This window comes from Ochotona princeps, chromosome 19, assembly GCF_030435755.1.
Source record: "Ochotona princeps isolate mOchPri1 chromosome 19, mOchPri1.hap1, whole genome shotgun sequence".
NCBI classification, from domain to species: Eukaryota; Metazoa; Chordata; class Mammalia; order Lagomorpha; family Ochotonidae; genus Ochotona; species Ochotona princeps.
The window spans coordinates 8,838,687-8,856,396 of record NC_080850.1 but is presented as its reverse complement, the minus strand read 5'-3'; the positions used below and the strand labels follow the sequence as shown (position 1 = coordinate 8,856,396).

The following is a 17,710-nucleotide window of genomic DNA, read 5'->3' as shown; positions in this document are numbered from 1 at the left end:
CACTTGCCAGTGACCCCCTGCGCTCCTTCTGAGATGTGGGATCCTGTGAGTTTTTGAGGTTCTGGGCACGGGTTGCTATTGGGCTTGTGTTCCCAATGACAGCAGTGGGTGAGTGCCCAGCTTTGTAGTTCAGTGCGATGGTTAGCTGTGTCAGGTGAAGGGCAGGGCCCTGGCCATTCCTGGGCTCCTAGGATTGTCCATGAGCTTTTTTCTGTGTCAATTCCTAGAGTTCTCCCTTCTTGTCCTCTTCCCTCTCCCTTCTCATATTTCTGAAGTATCAGACCTGGGTTCTTTGCTATGAGCTTGAAAAAGGCAAAGTTATCTTCTTAAAACGGCCTTGTGGCACATCAGTAATAGCAACAACAGCAGCAATAACAATAGCATTTTACATGAATGGTTTGTAGTTTACACTTTACACAGAGCTTTTAAGGAAATACACCCATTTTATCAGCTATTTCAGGGCCCTTGTTAGAATCAAAAGGAGACATTCCCTTCCCTTCTCCTGAATCCTGCTCAGGGGGAAGCCGAGCTTACTACCTCCTGAGCACACGTGCAGATTGCTTGGCAAACACCGAGCCCTACTTTACAGGGGACAAAGGGGCAACCGACTTCCTTCCTGTCCCCAGGGATTGCTCTCTGATATAGAATTTTAATCTTCAGTTAGTGGAGGAACTTCATTTTGGAGAGAAGTTGCTTAGTGGCCCTTGCATTTGGCATTTCTCAAAGTCAGAGCTTCTGAAATATCAGGGATGGCCCCAGAACCCTCTCTAATCCCCACCCAGAGACAGGCATGCCCTTTTTTTTGCTGTCTTTCCTGGTTTAGGATTGGGCCCACAGGTGATGAGCACAAGGGAAGCTAGTGGCCAGCTGGGTCCTACAACCCTGGGCAACATTTTGGAGAGGACAAGTGGACTTCATGTTGGGCCAGGTGTGTTGGAACAAAAAGCTCAGGCAACCCTAGCTGGAGTTTGGGGGAGGTGTGGAGACTGGGAGGGATATTGGGAAAATTCCAGGATACCCTTTCCAGGACTGAACCTTGGGGCTTTTCCTCTGGAAATCAGAGTTTTCCTGCCCCAAAGTGGCCAGCTGGCCCTTTCCCAGCTTTTCTCTCAACTTAGATGCCAGTTCTATGCCTAAGTCAGATGCTGTCTTTCTATTCCCAGGCTTGAACAATTCCACTGGCTCTGTGTCTGGCTTGGCAATCAGAGCTCTCCATAACCGGAGCCCGGCCTCTATGGCTACCTTATTTCTCTCTGCTCTCATGTGCATCCCATCCTCTTGGCACGCCAGACCTCCAGGTGCTCCCTAAACATGCCAGGGATATTTGTAGTTCATCGCTTTCTCATAGGCTATTCCCTGGAAAGTTCAAGTCTCTTCTTACCTCCCCGAAAACTCCTTAAAGATCCAGTGCTGGAAATTCCCTCTTCCAGACAGCTACCTCCTTTGTTGACACTGGCAGCACTGGAGAACTTACTGGGTAGGTAAGAAAGCCAGGGGCTGTTTTTAACAAGGTGGGCCATGTTTGTTCTCTAAGAGAAGTGGTTAGATGAGAAAGTTTTGCAGACAGACAGTTGGGACCCAAATCCCATCTCAGTGGTTTCAGACATTAGCTCTTGGGCCAGTTCTTTATCTTCTCTGTGTCTGTTTACTCAACTGTAAAATGGGTTAAACAAGGGTGGTTTTCAGAAGGAAAACCCTGTATGGAGCAACTAGAATGTCATCTGATATATAGTCCAATTAATATTTGAAAAACACTCATCAGGCCCAGTCCTGGAATTCTTGCATCATGTCCCTTCTTTCTCCCTCTCCTACTGTCCTGTCTTCCACTTGCCTGGCATTCACCCATCAGCCTATCTTTTCTCACTTCTTTATGCCTTGAGATGCCCTTGGCTCTCCTAGAACATTTAGGGTCCTCCGGGGATGCTCAGAGCTGAAAGGGCCACGGAGTCCCACCTTTTCCTCCCTGAAACCTTGCAGTGGAAGCTATGGAGGGCTGGAGGGATAGTGGTATGAATAGCTGAGACCCTTCAGGTACTGATGGTGTGGGCAGCCCCTCTGGGAGTGAAGTCCAAAGCTGGACAAGTGACCCATGTTCCCTGGAAAGTTCGTTAATCCCTTCTCTCTAGAGTATTGTGGATACAAGAGAGGCAGAACAAGAGCAGAAAAAAGAAAAAACAAAAAAATCAGCTCTCCTTTTCCAGGAGGTTTTGTCTGCTGAACTGAAACTGTGGTCACCTGTTCTGGAGAAATGATCTCTGAGGTCTGGCTCTTTTATTTGTCAGATGTGTGACTTAAGGCAAGTTACAGAAACCGAGCAGGACCCATGCTCCCTCATCTATGAAATGGCTGGGTGGATGGAATAAGGCACAGTTCAGAGGTGCATGGGGAGGTGTTTCAGGCAAGCTAGGGGTCTGAGTCAGGAAGATGGTGGCCTGGAGGAGGATCAGGTGGCCCAGGCCTGTTTCCTATACCAAGAGCCCCCAAGAAGCTTCCACAGGCACATATTGGCATAGGGCTGTTGGGGGGCTTGGTGCCCAGTCTTTCTCATGCCAGCAGCTCTGCCCCTGCTCTCCTGGTACCACATCGCAGAAAACACACAACAACAAAACACTGGCTGCAAGCTGCAGAGTGAGGCAGCACTGTGAGGCAGTGCAGTGCCTGGAGCCTGAGGAGCCATGATCCCACGTTGCCTCGCCTTGTCCAGGGGGACTTGGCTCTGGGAGTAGAGAAGTATTCTGAAATTCGGTAAATGAGACCGGGCTAAGTCCGTTAGCAGAGAGCAGGCCCAGCCAGCAAGGCAAGAGTGACTCTCACAGGAAGCTGAGACCCTGTGGCAAGCCTGGGGCAGTCGCCTAGGGGCCACAGCGAGAGGACAAATCGGGGCTCAGGGCTTTATACCGGAGGAACTGGATGTCTAGGACATAGTCAGCCAGGATTTTTAAAAGCTAGATGCTTTTAGGGAAGACCAAAGAAGTTACAACGAAGAACAAAAGCAAAGAATCCTCTCTCTTTCCCCCTCTGTTGCTCTGATTTTTTTTTCCTAGAGCTCAGTGAGCAGGTGCAAGTTTTTGTCAGCATGAGGATGGCTCATAAACATATGAATTCCTCCTCCTCCCTCAGAGGGGCTCTCATTTCTTTATTCTGACCCCTTTTGTTTTAGAACATTTTTATTAGTCCTTTTTTTGTCTTAGAATCTTTAACAACTGTTTATAAAAACACAACAAATACACGACACAAAAACAACGCGGTAAAAATAGCTCACTATATGGTACATATACTCAGATGTTGTGATATATTTATATAATAAAAGATGAAAATAGTCACTTTCCATAATAAAAATAAGTTCTATTTTTTGTTTATTTTACAATATACTTAATATTCTCTTCTTTGCTTTCTCTCCAGCTCGCTCTTCGTCACTCCCAGCCTCGGGGTGGGATCCCACACAGCTGTCCCCAGCCTCACCGAGCTGGAGTCCGAGAGGCTGTGGGCAGAGGCTTAGGAACACGCGTGACAGCCACACTCTAAGTGTCTCTCCACCTCTTCCACAAATGAGGAGCCGTCCGTGCACTGGAAGACGTATTTCCGCCGCTTGCTGCGGGTAGCCTGGCAGCACTGGGAGCCGCAGCCCCCGCGACATTCCATTCTGGGCACCTTAGAGGCTGTGGCACATGACGCGTAACCTTTCTGGCGCCGGATCACCTCTCGCACTACCTCCCCGAGGCACGGGTTCTCTGCAGAGGGCGGAAGACGTACGGTCAGACCCACCCTGGCAGTGTGGGTGGCTGGCTGGTTCACGGGGAGTTCCCAGGGATGTCATTCGCAAGTACTGTGCTCTACAAACCGCAGGACTTATTTAGTCCTTGTCCATTAGTCTCCTTCCCCACGCTGAGCTCCTCCCCACCCTTTACACATCTCTCTCTCCATCCACTCCCCCATGCACCCATCTGGCTAATTCACAACTGCGAAGAATCTTCCGCTGTGCCAGGTGCTATTCCAGGCATAGATCACGGCTCTGAGGATATAACTGTGGCAGAGCCAGGCTCGGGCCCATCCTTTAAGACAGAGCAAACTGGCAGACCATGGGGTTAAATATTGTCTCCAAACATGTTTTTATTATCCTACACATGCTTACAACTAAATTAAATAGCAACATTCAGACACGCGGACGTTTAACTTAAGAATTTGGATCTTTGGCTTCTTGGGAAACTGAGAGGACTGGCTGGGCTGAGCCTGCATCCCTGCGTTGCAACAGTAGATGAGGCTTTAGATGGAGCAGAAGATCTCTAGCTTGCCTTGGTTCCTCCAACCACTGCCAGCAGGTCTAGCAGGTAGACAGTACCACTACAGTCGTTACAGTGAACAAAGCTATGAAAACGAACTGAGGCCAGTGCTCACGAAGAAAAGGGACATGTTTATTCAAGGGCACCTAGGAAAGGAACTGGGCCAGGCCAGGGAGGCTTTTGGGGGTGGGGGGAGTGGTGCTGGAGTTGAGATCTGGATAAAGAGCAGGAATTAATGAGGCTCACAGACTTTGGGCAGTGTTTCCAGAATTCCTGGAAATAAGCAGAGGGAGGGGAGGGGACCCCTATATCTGCCTGAGCACTCCAGAGCCTGGCCCGACTCTTCATCTGCAGCCCCTATTGCCCCAGAAGAGCAGCTGCGGCAGTCATGGGCAGGAGGAAGGCCAGGCTCTTCGGTGACGCAGCCTGCACATGTCGTGTGCTGTCCTGGAGGCCCAGGATCTGGTCTGGAGAATGGTAAACTGTTGATCTTTCCTTCTTACTGATCACAGGCTCTTCTGATCATCGGAGGAGACTGTGATGGACTCCAGGCTTATGCATCTAATAATTTCAATCTGGTACAATGTGAAGTGTACTAAGCTTAACGCTACTAATATGAGCTGGGGTGAGGGTGTTTTGCCTAGGAGATCTTTCAAATGCCTACATCCTGTCTCCAAGTGCCTGGGTTAGATAACTGCCACCAGCTCCTGCATCCAGATTTATTCATTTTTATTGGAAAGGCACATTTACAAAGATGAGGAGAGACACAGATTTCTATCTGCTGGTTTACTCCCCCAAGTGGCCGCAACAGCTGGAGTTCAGCCAATCTGAATCCAAGAGCCAGGAGCTTCTTTCAGGTCTCTCATGCAGGTGCAGGGTCCCAGGGCTTTGGGCTGTCCTCGACTGCTTTCCCAGGCCACAGGCAGGGAGCTGGATGGGAAGTGGAGCTGCAGTGGTTAGTACTGGTGCCCATATGGGATCCCGGCACGTGCAAGGCAAGGACTTTAGCCGCTAGGCTACCATGCTGGGTCCTGATTTTCATTTCTTTGTAACTCATTGTATATGACCAGGAATTCATTCTTTTCTTTCAGATTATTCAATGTTTTTGATGTATAACTTTTCATAACTATATGTAAATGATACTTTGCACTTCTATACTATAGGTTATAATATCCATCTTCATCTTTCAGGCTTCTTTGTTCTTATTCTATGTAAAAGTTTCCAAGTATTATCTTTTTAAAAAATTCATTTTGGGGCCTGGCTAATGGCTAATGGTAGCGTAATGGCTAAAATCCTTACCTTGCATGCACCGGGATCCCATATGGGCACCGGTTCATATCTCGGCTGCTCCACTTCCCTTCCAGCTCCCTGCCTATGGCCTGGGAGAGTAGTAGAGGATGACCCAAGGCCTTACGACTCTGAATCCACACGGGAGACCCGGAAAAAACTCCTGGATTCTAATTTCAGATTGGCTCAGCTCTGGGTATTGCAGCTATTTGGGGAATGAACCAATGGAAGGAAGATCTTTCTCTCTGCAAACCTGACTTTCCAATAAAAATACATCAATCTTAAAAAATTCAATTTCATCATCTTTTGAAAATTTTTCTTCTAGTGTCCATTTCATTTCTGTTTTGATCTTTATTTCTTCTACTAGTTGTGTTTGTTTTTCTAATTCCTAGAGATGCAATGTTATTTGAGTTCTTATTTTTTGATTTTTTATAAAGTTCTCTTAGAACTACTTTTGCTGTATGTTACAGGTTTGGGAATTCCTTATTTCAATTTAAACATTTCTGTTCCTCATCGATCTGGAGTTTTCTGTATGTTGGCTTTGTTTGTATTAAAGATTTACTTATTTAAAAGGCAGTGACTGAGCAGGAGAGACAGAGGAGAGAGATCTTCCACCTTCTGGTTCACTCCCCAGCTGCAACACTGAGGTCTGTGCAGGTGGAAGCAGTGGCCAAGAACTCCAGGTCTCCCACATGAGTAGCAGGGGCCAGGTGCTTGGACCATCTTGCTGCCTTCCCAGGCACATTCCAGGGAGCTGGACTGGAAGCAGAGCAGCTGGCACACACGGTATGGAGGCATCTCAAGTGGTGGCTTAACCCATGGCACCACAATGCTGGCCTAGCTCCATGGTTTACTGAAGTGGCGGCTGTTTAGTTTTTATGTGTGTGACACATCCACAGTTACCCATGCAAGTGATTCCTAATGCCATACCAGTGTGGTCTGGAAAGAGGCTTCATGTAATTAATTTCTGACTTCTTGACTTTAAGACTTGCTATGTAGCCTGAGATGTACGGTCTATCCTGGAATACGCTCCACGTGCTGTGGAGAAGAATGTGCACCCCACAGCTGCCGGGCAATGCTCTGCAAGTCTACGTCCATTTGCTCCATGGGACTGTTGGCGTGATGTTCCTTTGCTGGTTTTCTGGCTAGGTGATCTACTGATGAAAGGAAACATCCCTTACTGGTGTCGTATCGTGGTCCATCTCTCCCAGCCTGACGATTATGGTTGTGTTAAATTCCAGACTCTTACCTCTCACTTCCACAGTTTCTATTTTAAGTTCCTTCATTTGTGTCTCTTTAGATTGTGGGTTCTGATGAATTGTATCTATAGTTATTTGTGATTATTTTGAAATTTTTTTTAAAAAAATAGTCTTATTCCAAAGGCAGAGTTACAGAGGGAAAAGACAGAGCAGTTTCCATCTGCTGATTCACTCCCCCCATGGCTGCAGTAGCCAGAGCGGAGCTGAGCTCAAACTGGGAGCTTCACCTGGTTCTCCTATACCGGTGGAGGAGACCTCCTCCAACCAAGAACTCGGGGTATGCTCTGCTGTTTTCTAAGGCACATGAACAGGGAGGGGGATCTAAAGTGGAATGGCTGGGACTTGAACTGGTGCCCCTATAGGATGCTGGCACTGCAAGCAATGCCGCCAGGTGCTGGCCCTGCTAATTGTGATTTCCGACACTAGACATTGGAAGTAGACAGACCACCAATACAGCCATGGAGTATTATTCTTTGATTATGAATACACCTCTGCCTAGTAGGTTTTCTACTTTCTTGTGTTTTGGTAACTGTCATCCTCTTGCTTTTACGTGAGGCATGTTCACAGGTTGGTCTAATGTTGATGAATTTCCTTAGTTTTCGCTTGTCTGGAAGACACTTCCTTCTGAAGTTTTTGCTAGGTAGAGCGTGCTGGCTGCCAAGTGTTTCTTTCAGCACTTTTTATGTGTCGCTCCGTTGTTTCCTGGATGATTACGTTTCTTCTGAGAAGTCTGCTGATCACCTGAGAGCTCCTTCCAGGTAACGGGTTGCTTTCAGAACCCTCCGAGTTGCGCCGTTTGGTCTGAGTGCCTTGCAGAGAGGACCCTGCTGAGTGGACGTGCGGACTGCGTCCTCGGGTATCCACAGCTCTCTCAGGACTTGGGAAGTGTTCAGCTTTATTTCCTTAAGATTTTGACATCCATTTGAAGCATTTTGTAAGTTATCTTTCAGGTTGGTTGCTGCGTTCCTCTGGTGGCATCATGTGTTCCTTGTCATACTTCCTGTTTTCCTCGGCACACTTCCTTTGGTTGTGAGCCTTGGTAGCACAGGCGACAAGGGTGGGCGGTGGTGGCAGGACATGGCTGAGTCTTAGGTCAAGCTTAGGTTTGTGTGGTGGTTCCCCTGGGCTGTGGGCAGCCTCCCTGCTGTGTACTGCCTGTTCCCTGGAGGCAGGGCACCACTTCCATCACCCCACCTCCCCGGTCAGGGTCAGCGCAGGGCTGGGAGAGCCCCTGGAAGTGCTTGCTGACACGGAATACTGCAGTCCTCCAGGCACTATGGTACAGTACATGGTAGGACCAGTGCTCGGGCTGCCGGTGGTTGTAACCACCTGTGTGAATGTAGTAAAACCGTGCCAGGGCCTCTGGAATGAAGGCATGCAGCGGTTCTGATCCCCACAGCAGAACATCAATCTAGATGTGGCTGTGGTTTCAAAACTGCACCGTGTCATGGCATGTGAGGGCATGTACCGTGCGGACTCCAGGCAGCACCCTAAACTGCTGAGCTGAGAGCTTCGGAGAGCTGCAGCATTCCACCTGAGCAAATGCTTCAGGGCCTCTCCCTGCAAGAAGACCCTCCCTACTGCAGAGGTGGGGATGATAGCAGCCGGTGCTCTGTTCCCTTCTCTGAGCTTCTGTGCTCCGCTGGGCCTCCCCCACGTTTGCTATGTAATCCATGTCCTCTGTTAGACATTCTAGTCTAACAGAAGGTGAGAGGGGTAAGCAGCTGGCAGCTCCAAGCAGCCGTTCTGCTGTTCTAACTGCAGAATTGTCACTTTAATCCTCACAGGAAGGCTGTGCAGTAGCATCTATGAATTACCTGCACACCGGCACGAAGGGTGGGGGTCCAGGGTGCTCAGTGCCAGGCGCTGACCCTCTCCATCATGACTGTACTGTTGCTTCTAACTTCTAAGTTTGCTATCCTGGATTTGTTTCCTGAAACTAGATTATGACCCTCAGCACTGAAGTAGGTGCCGAATGTTTGGTAACTCCTATTCCTCCCCACAATTGAGTTAGGCAGCAGCCCTCACCTCCCAGGATTTTGCCCATTTGGTAGTTCCCAAGGTGCCTGACCCTCATAACCACGATGGTCTGGTGGAAATCATGGTGTAAGTGGCTCCCCCGGCTCTGTCACTTCACACAGTGTAGCTTCCTCTTCGCACTCTGGGATCATTCACGCTAGGGGAAGCCAGCTTCCCTGTTCTCAGACAGGGAGAAACCGAAAGCAGTGCACCATACAGGCAGAGATCCTGCTGCTGGAAGTGCAGCCCTGGCTGTGTTGATTGCAACATCAAGATACACAGCCACCCCCGAGGCTGAGCTGTTTCTGCATTCCCAGGGCACAGCTCTTGCACGGAGTGAAGGCTGTGGTGGCTTTTAGCTGCTGTATTTATTGTGCAGTAATAGATGAGGGACACCGCAAGGTAGACTACAGCCCCTACTTTTCAAGATGAGGGAACTGAGGCTTGGCAAGGGACAGCCCAGGGTCCTGCAGCTAATGAGGCCCTCCCTCTGTGTGCACCTTACCTTGTTCACAGTGCTCCCCGCTGAAGCCGGGCTGGCACGAGCAGTGGGGCTCTCCTCGGTCAGAGATGTGGCACTGGCCATGGTGACACTTGAAGGCCGAGCAGGCGTTGGCAGAGTCATTCTTGAGGTCACACAAAGTACCTCCATAGCCCTCGGCACACCTGCACACGTATGAGGTCCCGGTCGCCACACACTTTCCATGGCTGCAGCTGATGGTGGGAAGGGAACCACACCCATGTTAGTGCCTCTGTATCCTTCCTCTGTCTGCCCTAGCCAGGCCCCAGGCCCAGAACAGCGAGCCCAGAGCTGAGCAGAGGCTGATGGGCCTTCTCTGTTCATGGTCTGCCCTCTGCCAGCTCAGGGGCTACCTTGTGAGCCTCACCCAGTGTCTGTTGCCAGTGGTGGTAACCATGGCAGTGGCTGCTGGCTGGCTGGTTTTCTGCTTTACCTGCTGGCATCAGACCTCAATTATTCACTCACACGGTAAATTACTGCTTGACACAATCTAAGCCTTCAATCAACAAATGAATTGATCTACTTTGTTAGATGGTATCACCATTACCAACTACTACAGTAAGTAGTCGTCTGAGAATCCAAACCTCTAAATGCTCTACAATATGATATCTTTTTAGAGCACTGATATAATGCCACAAGTAGAACATCCCACATCTGACCCCGTTTGATGGGTTGCAGTCAAAATGAAGGTATGCTAAAAATACTGCAGAGAATTACCCTCAGCCTATGAGTAAGAGAGTCTGTGAAACCTAAATGGGTTAGACTTGGCTCTCAGTCCCATGATAGCTCATGATACAAATGCTAATATTCTAAAATCCAAAGAAGTCCCAAACACGTTTGGTCCCAAGCATTTGTGCATAAGGGATACCCTACCTGCACTGCTGCCAGCAGGTGCCACTTGCTGTACGGTAGGTGTGGGCTTCGGGCTTCACATCTCCCATTACCTTGAAATGTCCACACCCACCTCTGCTTGGTAGCTTCTATGCAACAGGTCAGCTTACCTGTATCTACAACAAAGTCTCTGTAATCACAGGGCTTCACTGTCCCCAGTGGGGTGACATTAAAAAGCTAGTGATTATCCTAAGTACAGAGTCGTGTGATGGGGACTCCTCAGTCTTTTTCTGTGCTATTGTTTCTCTACTTATTCTGCCAATCCATGATCAGTCTGGGCTCTGGTATTAATCTTGGTTGGTCCATACTTCCTAACAACAAGAATGCTGTGTCTCTTCAACGCAGCATAAGTCTGGGCACAGAGAAGGCATTCCATAGATCAGTGCTGAATGGGTAATAAATGATTCACCCATTAAAAGAAGGCTGTGCTGTGTAGTTATACACCTCTGACAGCCCACAGGGGGCTCTGGCCAAAGGGGTAGCAAATTGACGCCCATTCCAGCTGCCAAGCCAAGTGCCTGCAGGCTGCACGGGCTGCTTGGGAAAGACAGGTTGACCAAAGCCCTTCATGCAGATGCCTGAGAGAGGGAGAGGGACCTGCTGCTGGATGTGCAGGCTCAGCCTCCTGTCCCTCGAGCAATGACACAGAGCCTCCCTTCAGGCTGACCACATTGCCTCCAGGAGACAGCAGTGGCCACCTCTCAGCCCCTGCTGGGAGCTGGAGGGAGCTCTGCAGACACTGACCTGTGGCTGAGGCAGGGGTCCTGGGCCTCCTGGTCGCACAGAGGGCCTGTCCAGCCAGGGTGGCACTCACACACCACACTGTCCTTCTCCACGGAGCGACACAGGCCGTGCTTGCACACAGTGCAGGACTTGCAGCCCGGCGAGACTCCCAGCGACTGCGGCGGGAGGGCCTTGAAGTCCTGCAGTTCGTTGTTGATGCGCACCTCGTGGATGCAGCCGTGGAAGCCACCCAGTGGCCGGTCAGCACCCTGGCGCAAGGCCGAGAGGCCAGTGGAGGTGGGGATACCTGTGGGCGGGGAGCCAGGTGAGCCTAAAGGCCCTGCCCTGCCTACCCTGCCGGCCAAACTTGGTGTCCCTGGGGCGAGGCAGCTGCTCTTCTTGCACTCAAGGCTAAGTGGTTCTCAGAGTGCTGGGCATGTGCTGGTCACGAGGAAGTAATGGGTTCATATTGGGCCCTCCCTGCACAACCACACATACCTCTGGTCCAGCATGTGTGACACACCACTTACTCTGCTGTCCCTACCAGGCCCTGCAGGAGAACCCACAGTGGGCAAGCTGCAGTTTGGGAGACAAGAGGGACATGGGCGCTTAGCCCTGATCAGTGGAACTTTGGGGTTCAGGGTCTAAAGATCATGTGACACCCTCCTGTGCCATGTACCCCTCTTCTCTGCATTTTCAGGACCTCACTGCCTTCTCAGTGGAGCCTGCAGTGTGTTTTCATGCCTGCCTTAGGATGCCACTCCCTGCCCACAGCCTGCAGTGGGGAGTCTGAGGTTTGGTTCAGGTTACAACAGGGGAGGGGGAGAGAGGCTACAGTTTTGGGTGGGAAAGAAGCAGTGGACCTTTGGGCTCCTCCCTGCATGTGACCACCTTGTGAACAATGCAGATTCCTGGGCCTAGAGGAGGCCACTTTGGGAAGGAGTGTCCGGGTCTGTCTCCTGCAGTGTCGGGAGGTAGCAGAGCAACCGAGTGAGGCCTGAGGCCCTCAGACTGCAGCAAAAACGGGATTTGCTTCCTTTTCCTGGCTGGCCTCAGAACCCTGCCCATTCTACCTCAGTCTGTCCCCCATCCTTCTTCCCCAAGCACAACCCATAGTCCCTGAGGGATCTGCAGGCTCTCTTTATCTTCTCCATGACCTGGCTAATGAGTACTCAACCTCCTAGGGAGCAGCTTGGCTATCACTTCTTCCAGGAAGCTGTCTCTGATTGGCTTTGGCACTTTGTGCTGAGAGCAGCGGAGGTCCCAGCAGTGGTCTGCAAGTGAGTGCTGGGGAACAACACAGCCAGAGGGGGCAGGGGCGGGAGGGGAGGATGGCATTACCTCCAAGGTAGAGGGGACTGTTGGTGCCCACTGCTGGCTGCTTCTGGAGCTTGCCCAGGCTCTTGGGGGCTCCTTTGTCCACCACCAGGTTCAGGGTCTGATTCAGCATCACCAGCTCCACGCTGTGGAACTGCCCGTCATTCACCGTCTCCACACTGGCCAGGAGAGAAGGGGAGAGATCACCGAGCCGGAAACTTAACCTGCATCCCTAGACTTCTGTTTTCCTTTTGACTTGGGAATGAGTTCAAACTCAGATAATTGCAAAAATTAGACACAGCATAGAAGTTGTCCATAGCCTCAATTCTCTCGCCTCAACACACAAGTACCTATGTATGCACAAATAGTTTTCCTGAACCATTTACAGGCAAACTGCGCACATCATGGCCCTTTGTCTCTGGGCATCTCAGTTTCCCATGAATAGGGATATTCTCTTACTCAAGCACAACACTGGCAAATTTGCATGCCCTCTGTATCTATCCTGTTTCCTAATGTTTCAGTGGACTCAGTGCTTTTTATTGTATTTTTTCCCTTCCAGTTTAAGATCCTGTCTGCTGTAAAGTATTGCACTTGGCCATCATATTTTTACCTTCTGCAAGAAGCATTTTACAGAGTCAGCAAAACTCATCCTCAGACCACCTTCTCAAATCTGGCTCCACTGCCATCCCACCTCACCTGTTACTCAGCGCATCTTTTATCATCACTTGCCCCATTTGCCCTTCAATCCCATAAAAGAGAAAAGCTTACCACCTAACCAGTTTTGTGTGCAGAAGTGATGTTTTGGCACACTTTTTAATTCTTTTCTCTAACACACATCAACAAGATGACCTCCCTGTGAAAACTTCCTGTAGCTTGTCTTTGCCCAACCTAAATTCATGTCCCGCACTGCCCCCTCCACGGTGGACATGACATTTTAGGGGGAGTGAGTCATTCAGCACATGGGGGCTTGTCGTCTCCGCGACAGCAAGGTGACCTTGGGTGCTCAGGAGCTCCCGCATTTACCCAGCACTGCGCCGGGCACTGGGGGGACACAGTAAGCATTTGGACCCGTGGACATTCCTCCTCCCAAATGTTACCTTTGCTCATCCCTACAGCACCTGCATGGCTTCCCTCTGGAGGCCTCACGGAAGGCCAGGATGCTGCTGAATGTCTGGCTTACACGATCTGAATCTCCTACCTCCACAAAGTGGGTACCAGGTATCTCATGTCATAGATAAAGGTTGGAGAAGGTTAGTGGTTTGTCTCCGGTCACCCAACCAGTTCATGCCATAGATAGAATTTAAGGGCAAAACTTTTAACTTTAAACCCCTGCTCTTCACAAAATGGTCCCAACTGGAAACCATTATGTTTAGTGAAATGAGTCAGTCCCCAAAGGACATATATATATGTTCTCTCTGATATAAGGCAAATTCATGCAAAATGCAAAGCAAATAGATACATACATGAATATGTATACACATATATTCTCATAGATGACCTGCAGAATGCAAACTAGCACACCGGGAAGTGAAGACACATTGCAGTGGGCATCTCTACTCCCAAATAAGAGGAGGTGTCCCGATGAAATAGTTAAATATACCTTGACAATATGATACTAGATTTTCTGCCTTTGCCTATACCTACAATGCATGATGCACTTTAAATAGCAGAATGTTCCATCTATAACTGCTCTACAGGACTATACCACTGTAGTAACATGGAAGAAAACCAAGAGGAGAAGTAGAAAGCCCCTGACCCTTACAGTACTGTCATGGAAAATAATAACAACATTAAAAAAAGAGCCATGCCTGTTCCTCCCAGGCTACTTCTGTTCTTGGCAGGGCTGGAAGGGAAGGGTGATGGGAGGTGACAGAAGTGTGGAGGAGGTGACATCTTTTCCCTGGGGAACAGGGCTCGCCTGGGAGCAGGCTGCGCGCTGTCTCACCCCATCCAGGTGTGGGTGGCAAATACAGAAACTGCTGCTTCAAGTGTCCCTGGGGAATCCCGGCTGGCTGCAGCAGGAGGCTCCCGGTGGGTGGTGGCACTGACTCTGCAGGCCGTCAGGACCCTTCCCCTGACTGACTCAGATCCGGGCAACGTCAGCAAGGAGGTGACCAAGTACACCCACGCTCACAAGGCTTACCTTCTATTTTCCTTAGCCTTGCCTCTGAAATGATGAACCCGGCCAAGAAATAAGTTAGGGGGTGTTGGAGTGTTGCCAAGAGAGCCCACTGGGAGGAGGGCGTCTGCTTTTATGAACTAAGAAGCCAACTTTAGAAGCCTTGAATTACTCCAAGCCCTGAGCTGAGAAAAAGGCACAGACCTCAACTTCTGACCTTGAATAGGCACACGTTTTCTAGTCACAGATGCAAAATTATGCATCTGCACCTCCAAACCATCCTGTAAACGGATGCCGTCCTGAATGCAAATACACTGCCTGTACCAGAGGTGTGCAAGTGGATGCTGGGCAGCCCTGTCGGGAAGGGGACTGACTCGAGGCTGCGGCTCTAGGTGGGTGGTCTTGGTTTCCTATTTCACGCTAGAGTCGGAGCAGCTATTTTAACAACACGGACACACACATACACAGAGAACACATCCCTAGCTCCCTCATGGTTGCTGGCTCCAGGCCCATTCCCTTCTCCCTCTCCTGAGTCAAACAGCCAGTCCGGCACTGGGGACCTGGCCTCAAAGGCACACATATCTTGTACCCAGCTCGGGACCTGGGGCCTGACCTCCAAGCCCAACACGAGGCCTGGCTTCGAAGGCCCCTGGCTGCAGGGACCTTGGGCCTGGCCTCCAAGTCCCCTGGCTGCACCCAGCCAGGTGCCCGGGACCTGGGACGGGGGTCTGGCCACCAAGGCCCACAATCCTGCATCCAGCCAAGGCCCCTGGCTGCAGACAATGGTTTACTAGGGCTCTGGGGGCCCAGAGGCTAGTGTAGTCACCAGCTCCCATCTCGGAAGACTTGCCAGATTCGGCAGTACCCAGCTTTGTCAAAGACCTATCCTGAAATCCTAGGCAGGCCTCCTTCCTCCAGCCACACCTTCCAGCCACGGTGGACTCAGGGATCCTGCAGCTCAGATGGCCCTGGGAAAGTCTCATCAGTGTATCAGTTATTTCTGGTGGAACTCGGTGTGGCAGGGACAGGGCAGGAAAGCAAGTAAGCGGACCCTTGGAGAGTCTATTTGCTGCACCGTCGACCCTACAGTCAGCTGGCTCTGCACACTTCCACCAGCTCCCGGCCATTTTACAGGAAAGGAATGTAAATAATGACCAAGGACACGCTACCAGGGAGTGGTGGAACTGAGGGTCAAAATTAGCATTGATTCCAAACTCAGACCTCTTGAAACCCTGTCCATGCCAGAAGATGTCTGTAGGTTCCTGGTCAACTAGGCTCTCCTGGAGACAGTGCCTACACCTAATTCTTTCCAAAGTATGAGTTCTCAGAGCTCTGGGGTGGGCAGTGCTGCGAGTCCCCACTGTTCACCACCATCCCCAAATCAGTGTGTTCCATTTCTGCTTGCTTTACAGAAATCTGCAGGAAAATATCAACAGGCACGCTGGCTCTACTGCTATGAAATGGATAAAAATTGAAACGACCACAAAAAAACCCTGCTGTTTAGAATACAAATCAGAAGCCAATATTGTACTGTAAAATTAAAAAAAACCCAAACAATAAAGAAGCCAGTATTGTGGCCTAGTGAATAAAGCTGCCACTACCTGTGATGTCAGTATTACGTATGGGCACGGGTTTGTAGCCTGGCTGCTTCACTTTTCATCCAGGTCCCTGCTAATGTGCCTGGAAAATCAGTGGGAGAAATCCCACATGCCTGCGACCCTACTATACCCATGGGAGAACTGGAGGAAGCTCCTGGCTTTTGGCTTCTGCCTGGTCCAGCGCTGGCTGTTGAAACCATGTGGGGAGTGAACGGAAAATATCTTTGTGTTTCTAACTCTTTAAAATAAATAAATACATCTTTGAAAAAAAAAAACATGATCAGACAGTTTCCAAGATCCATCCATCTGTCTTCCTGGAGAGAGACTTCCGATTGTAGGGGAGAGGAGGGGACTCAGAGGTGCTTGGTCAGATGGAACCAGCTTCAAGTGTCGGGTGGAGGTGTCAGACCCGGGCTGGATGGCCCCCGTCCAGGCCTGACAGGCCCACATACTTGCATTGGCCACAGAGGCCCCTGGAGTTCTTTCACTCCCCCTCCTCCCTAGATAAGATTATTTATATGAAAGGCAGAGAGGGGAAAACACAGAGCGATGCCCCGTTTCTAACAGCCAGGCCTGGCCCATGTCTCCCTCCTGGGTGGCAGGGGTCCAAGCGCTTGGATATCACCATCGATGGCCATTCCAAGGTGCTGGCTGGCAAGTGGAGCATCACACATGGCGGCCCAAAGTGCCGTGCCACAAAGTCTCCCCGGTTCACTTCCTCCTTCAACTCCTGGCTTTGCTCTTCCTTTTTTCAAACTGCCCTGTGTTAGTTCCCTTGGAGAGCTGGAATGTTGCTCCAGCTGTGGACGGTGTCTCTTGCCTGTGTGTGCGGGTGTGTGCTGCATCCCAACAGAGGGCCCTCTGGCAGGAAACCCTTCCAAGGGAAGCCTCTTTCTGTTTTAATGATAATGCCGGGCTTAGAAGGGACCCCGGCCTTGGGACAGGCCACACTGAGCACTTGCCTTCTCTTATTTAACCCCAACAACTCCTATGGGTGAGGTATGATTCTTTTCCATTTTAGAAATAAGAAGCTTAATGTCGGATAGGACTCGAATCCTGCAGGACCGTTTGCTGCTATGGGAGGAGGGGGATGAAGAGGCAGTGTATTTATACCTTCAGGTTCAGCGTACTCTCATCTGGAGGCTGAGACGTGGCCACTAGGTGGCAACAGAGCCTTACTGGGACTGAGAGTTCCAGGGAGTTTAGGTTAGGCAGCAGGTGGAGACCTTAGCCCTGGCAGCACACAGCCCCACTGCGGCATGCTGGCCTGGCAATGGTCACCCTCTACCCCGGTCTTGTCATGCCCTTCAGCAGCAGTCAGCGGGGCCTGAGAGAAGCCTGCCCTGGCTTGCAGCCTCAGCTCTGCCACAGATGGGACTTGTGAGTTTCAGGTTTCTCAGCTCTACAACAAAGACTGCTGGCCTGGGGCTGCAGCTGAGGACCAAAGGGGACAAACACTTGGTAGAGACCAGGGGATCATGCACTGTGCCAAGCAGAGCCTACCGTGGTGCTTTTTAAGTGGCCAACTTTTAAAAACAGATATGTCACTGAGGGTCCCATTTCCAGCTTCTCGTGCCAATCTGAATTCCCAGGTTTTATCTGCTGGAGCCGAGAGCAGCTGGAGCCCAGAGCAGCTGGAGCCGCCCCTTTGGGCTTGGCTTATACCTTCCCGACTGCCTGCCGCAGTCTCCACCACT

At 50.4% G+C, this 17,710-nt stretch overlaps 2 protein-coding genes across 3 annotated transcripts in view; one reads left to right on the top strand and one right to left on the bottom strand.

Annotated features, from left to right (window-relative positions):
* The window catches only part of RARS1 (arginyl-tRNA synthetase 1), a 198,451-nt gene extending 196,326 nt beyond the window's left edge, over positions 1-2,125 (top strand). Inside the window, exon 16 of the mRNA XM_004587449.3 lies at positions 2,114-2,125. The gene's annotated coding sequence lies outside the window, so the exon portion shown is untranslated. The remainder of the gene's footprint in view (positions 1-2,113) is intronic.
* Positions 2,126-3,149: 1,024 nt separating this feature from the next.
* Positions 3,150-17,710, bottom strand: part of SLIT3 (slit guidance ligand 3) — a 596,992-nt gene continuing 582,431 nt past the window's right edge. For both annotated transcript variants that reach the window (XM_058677430.1, XM_058677431.1), the window contains 4 exons: positions 12,321-12,475; positions 11,001-11,286; positions 9,351-9,559; positions 3,150-3,731 (listed from right to left, as the gene is read on the bottom strand). In XM_058677430.1, the coding sequence (XP_058533413.1) occupies positions 3,496-3,731; positions 9,351-9,559; positions 11,001-11,286; positions 12,321-12,475 (886 nt within the window). In that variant the 3' untranslated portion in view covers positions 3,150-3,495. The remainder of the gene's footprint in view (positions 3,732-9,350; positions 9,560-11,000; positions 11,287-12,320; positions 12,476-17,710) is intronic.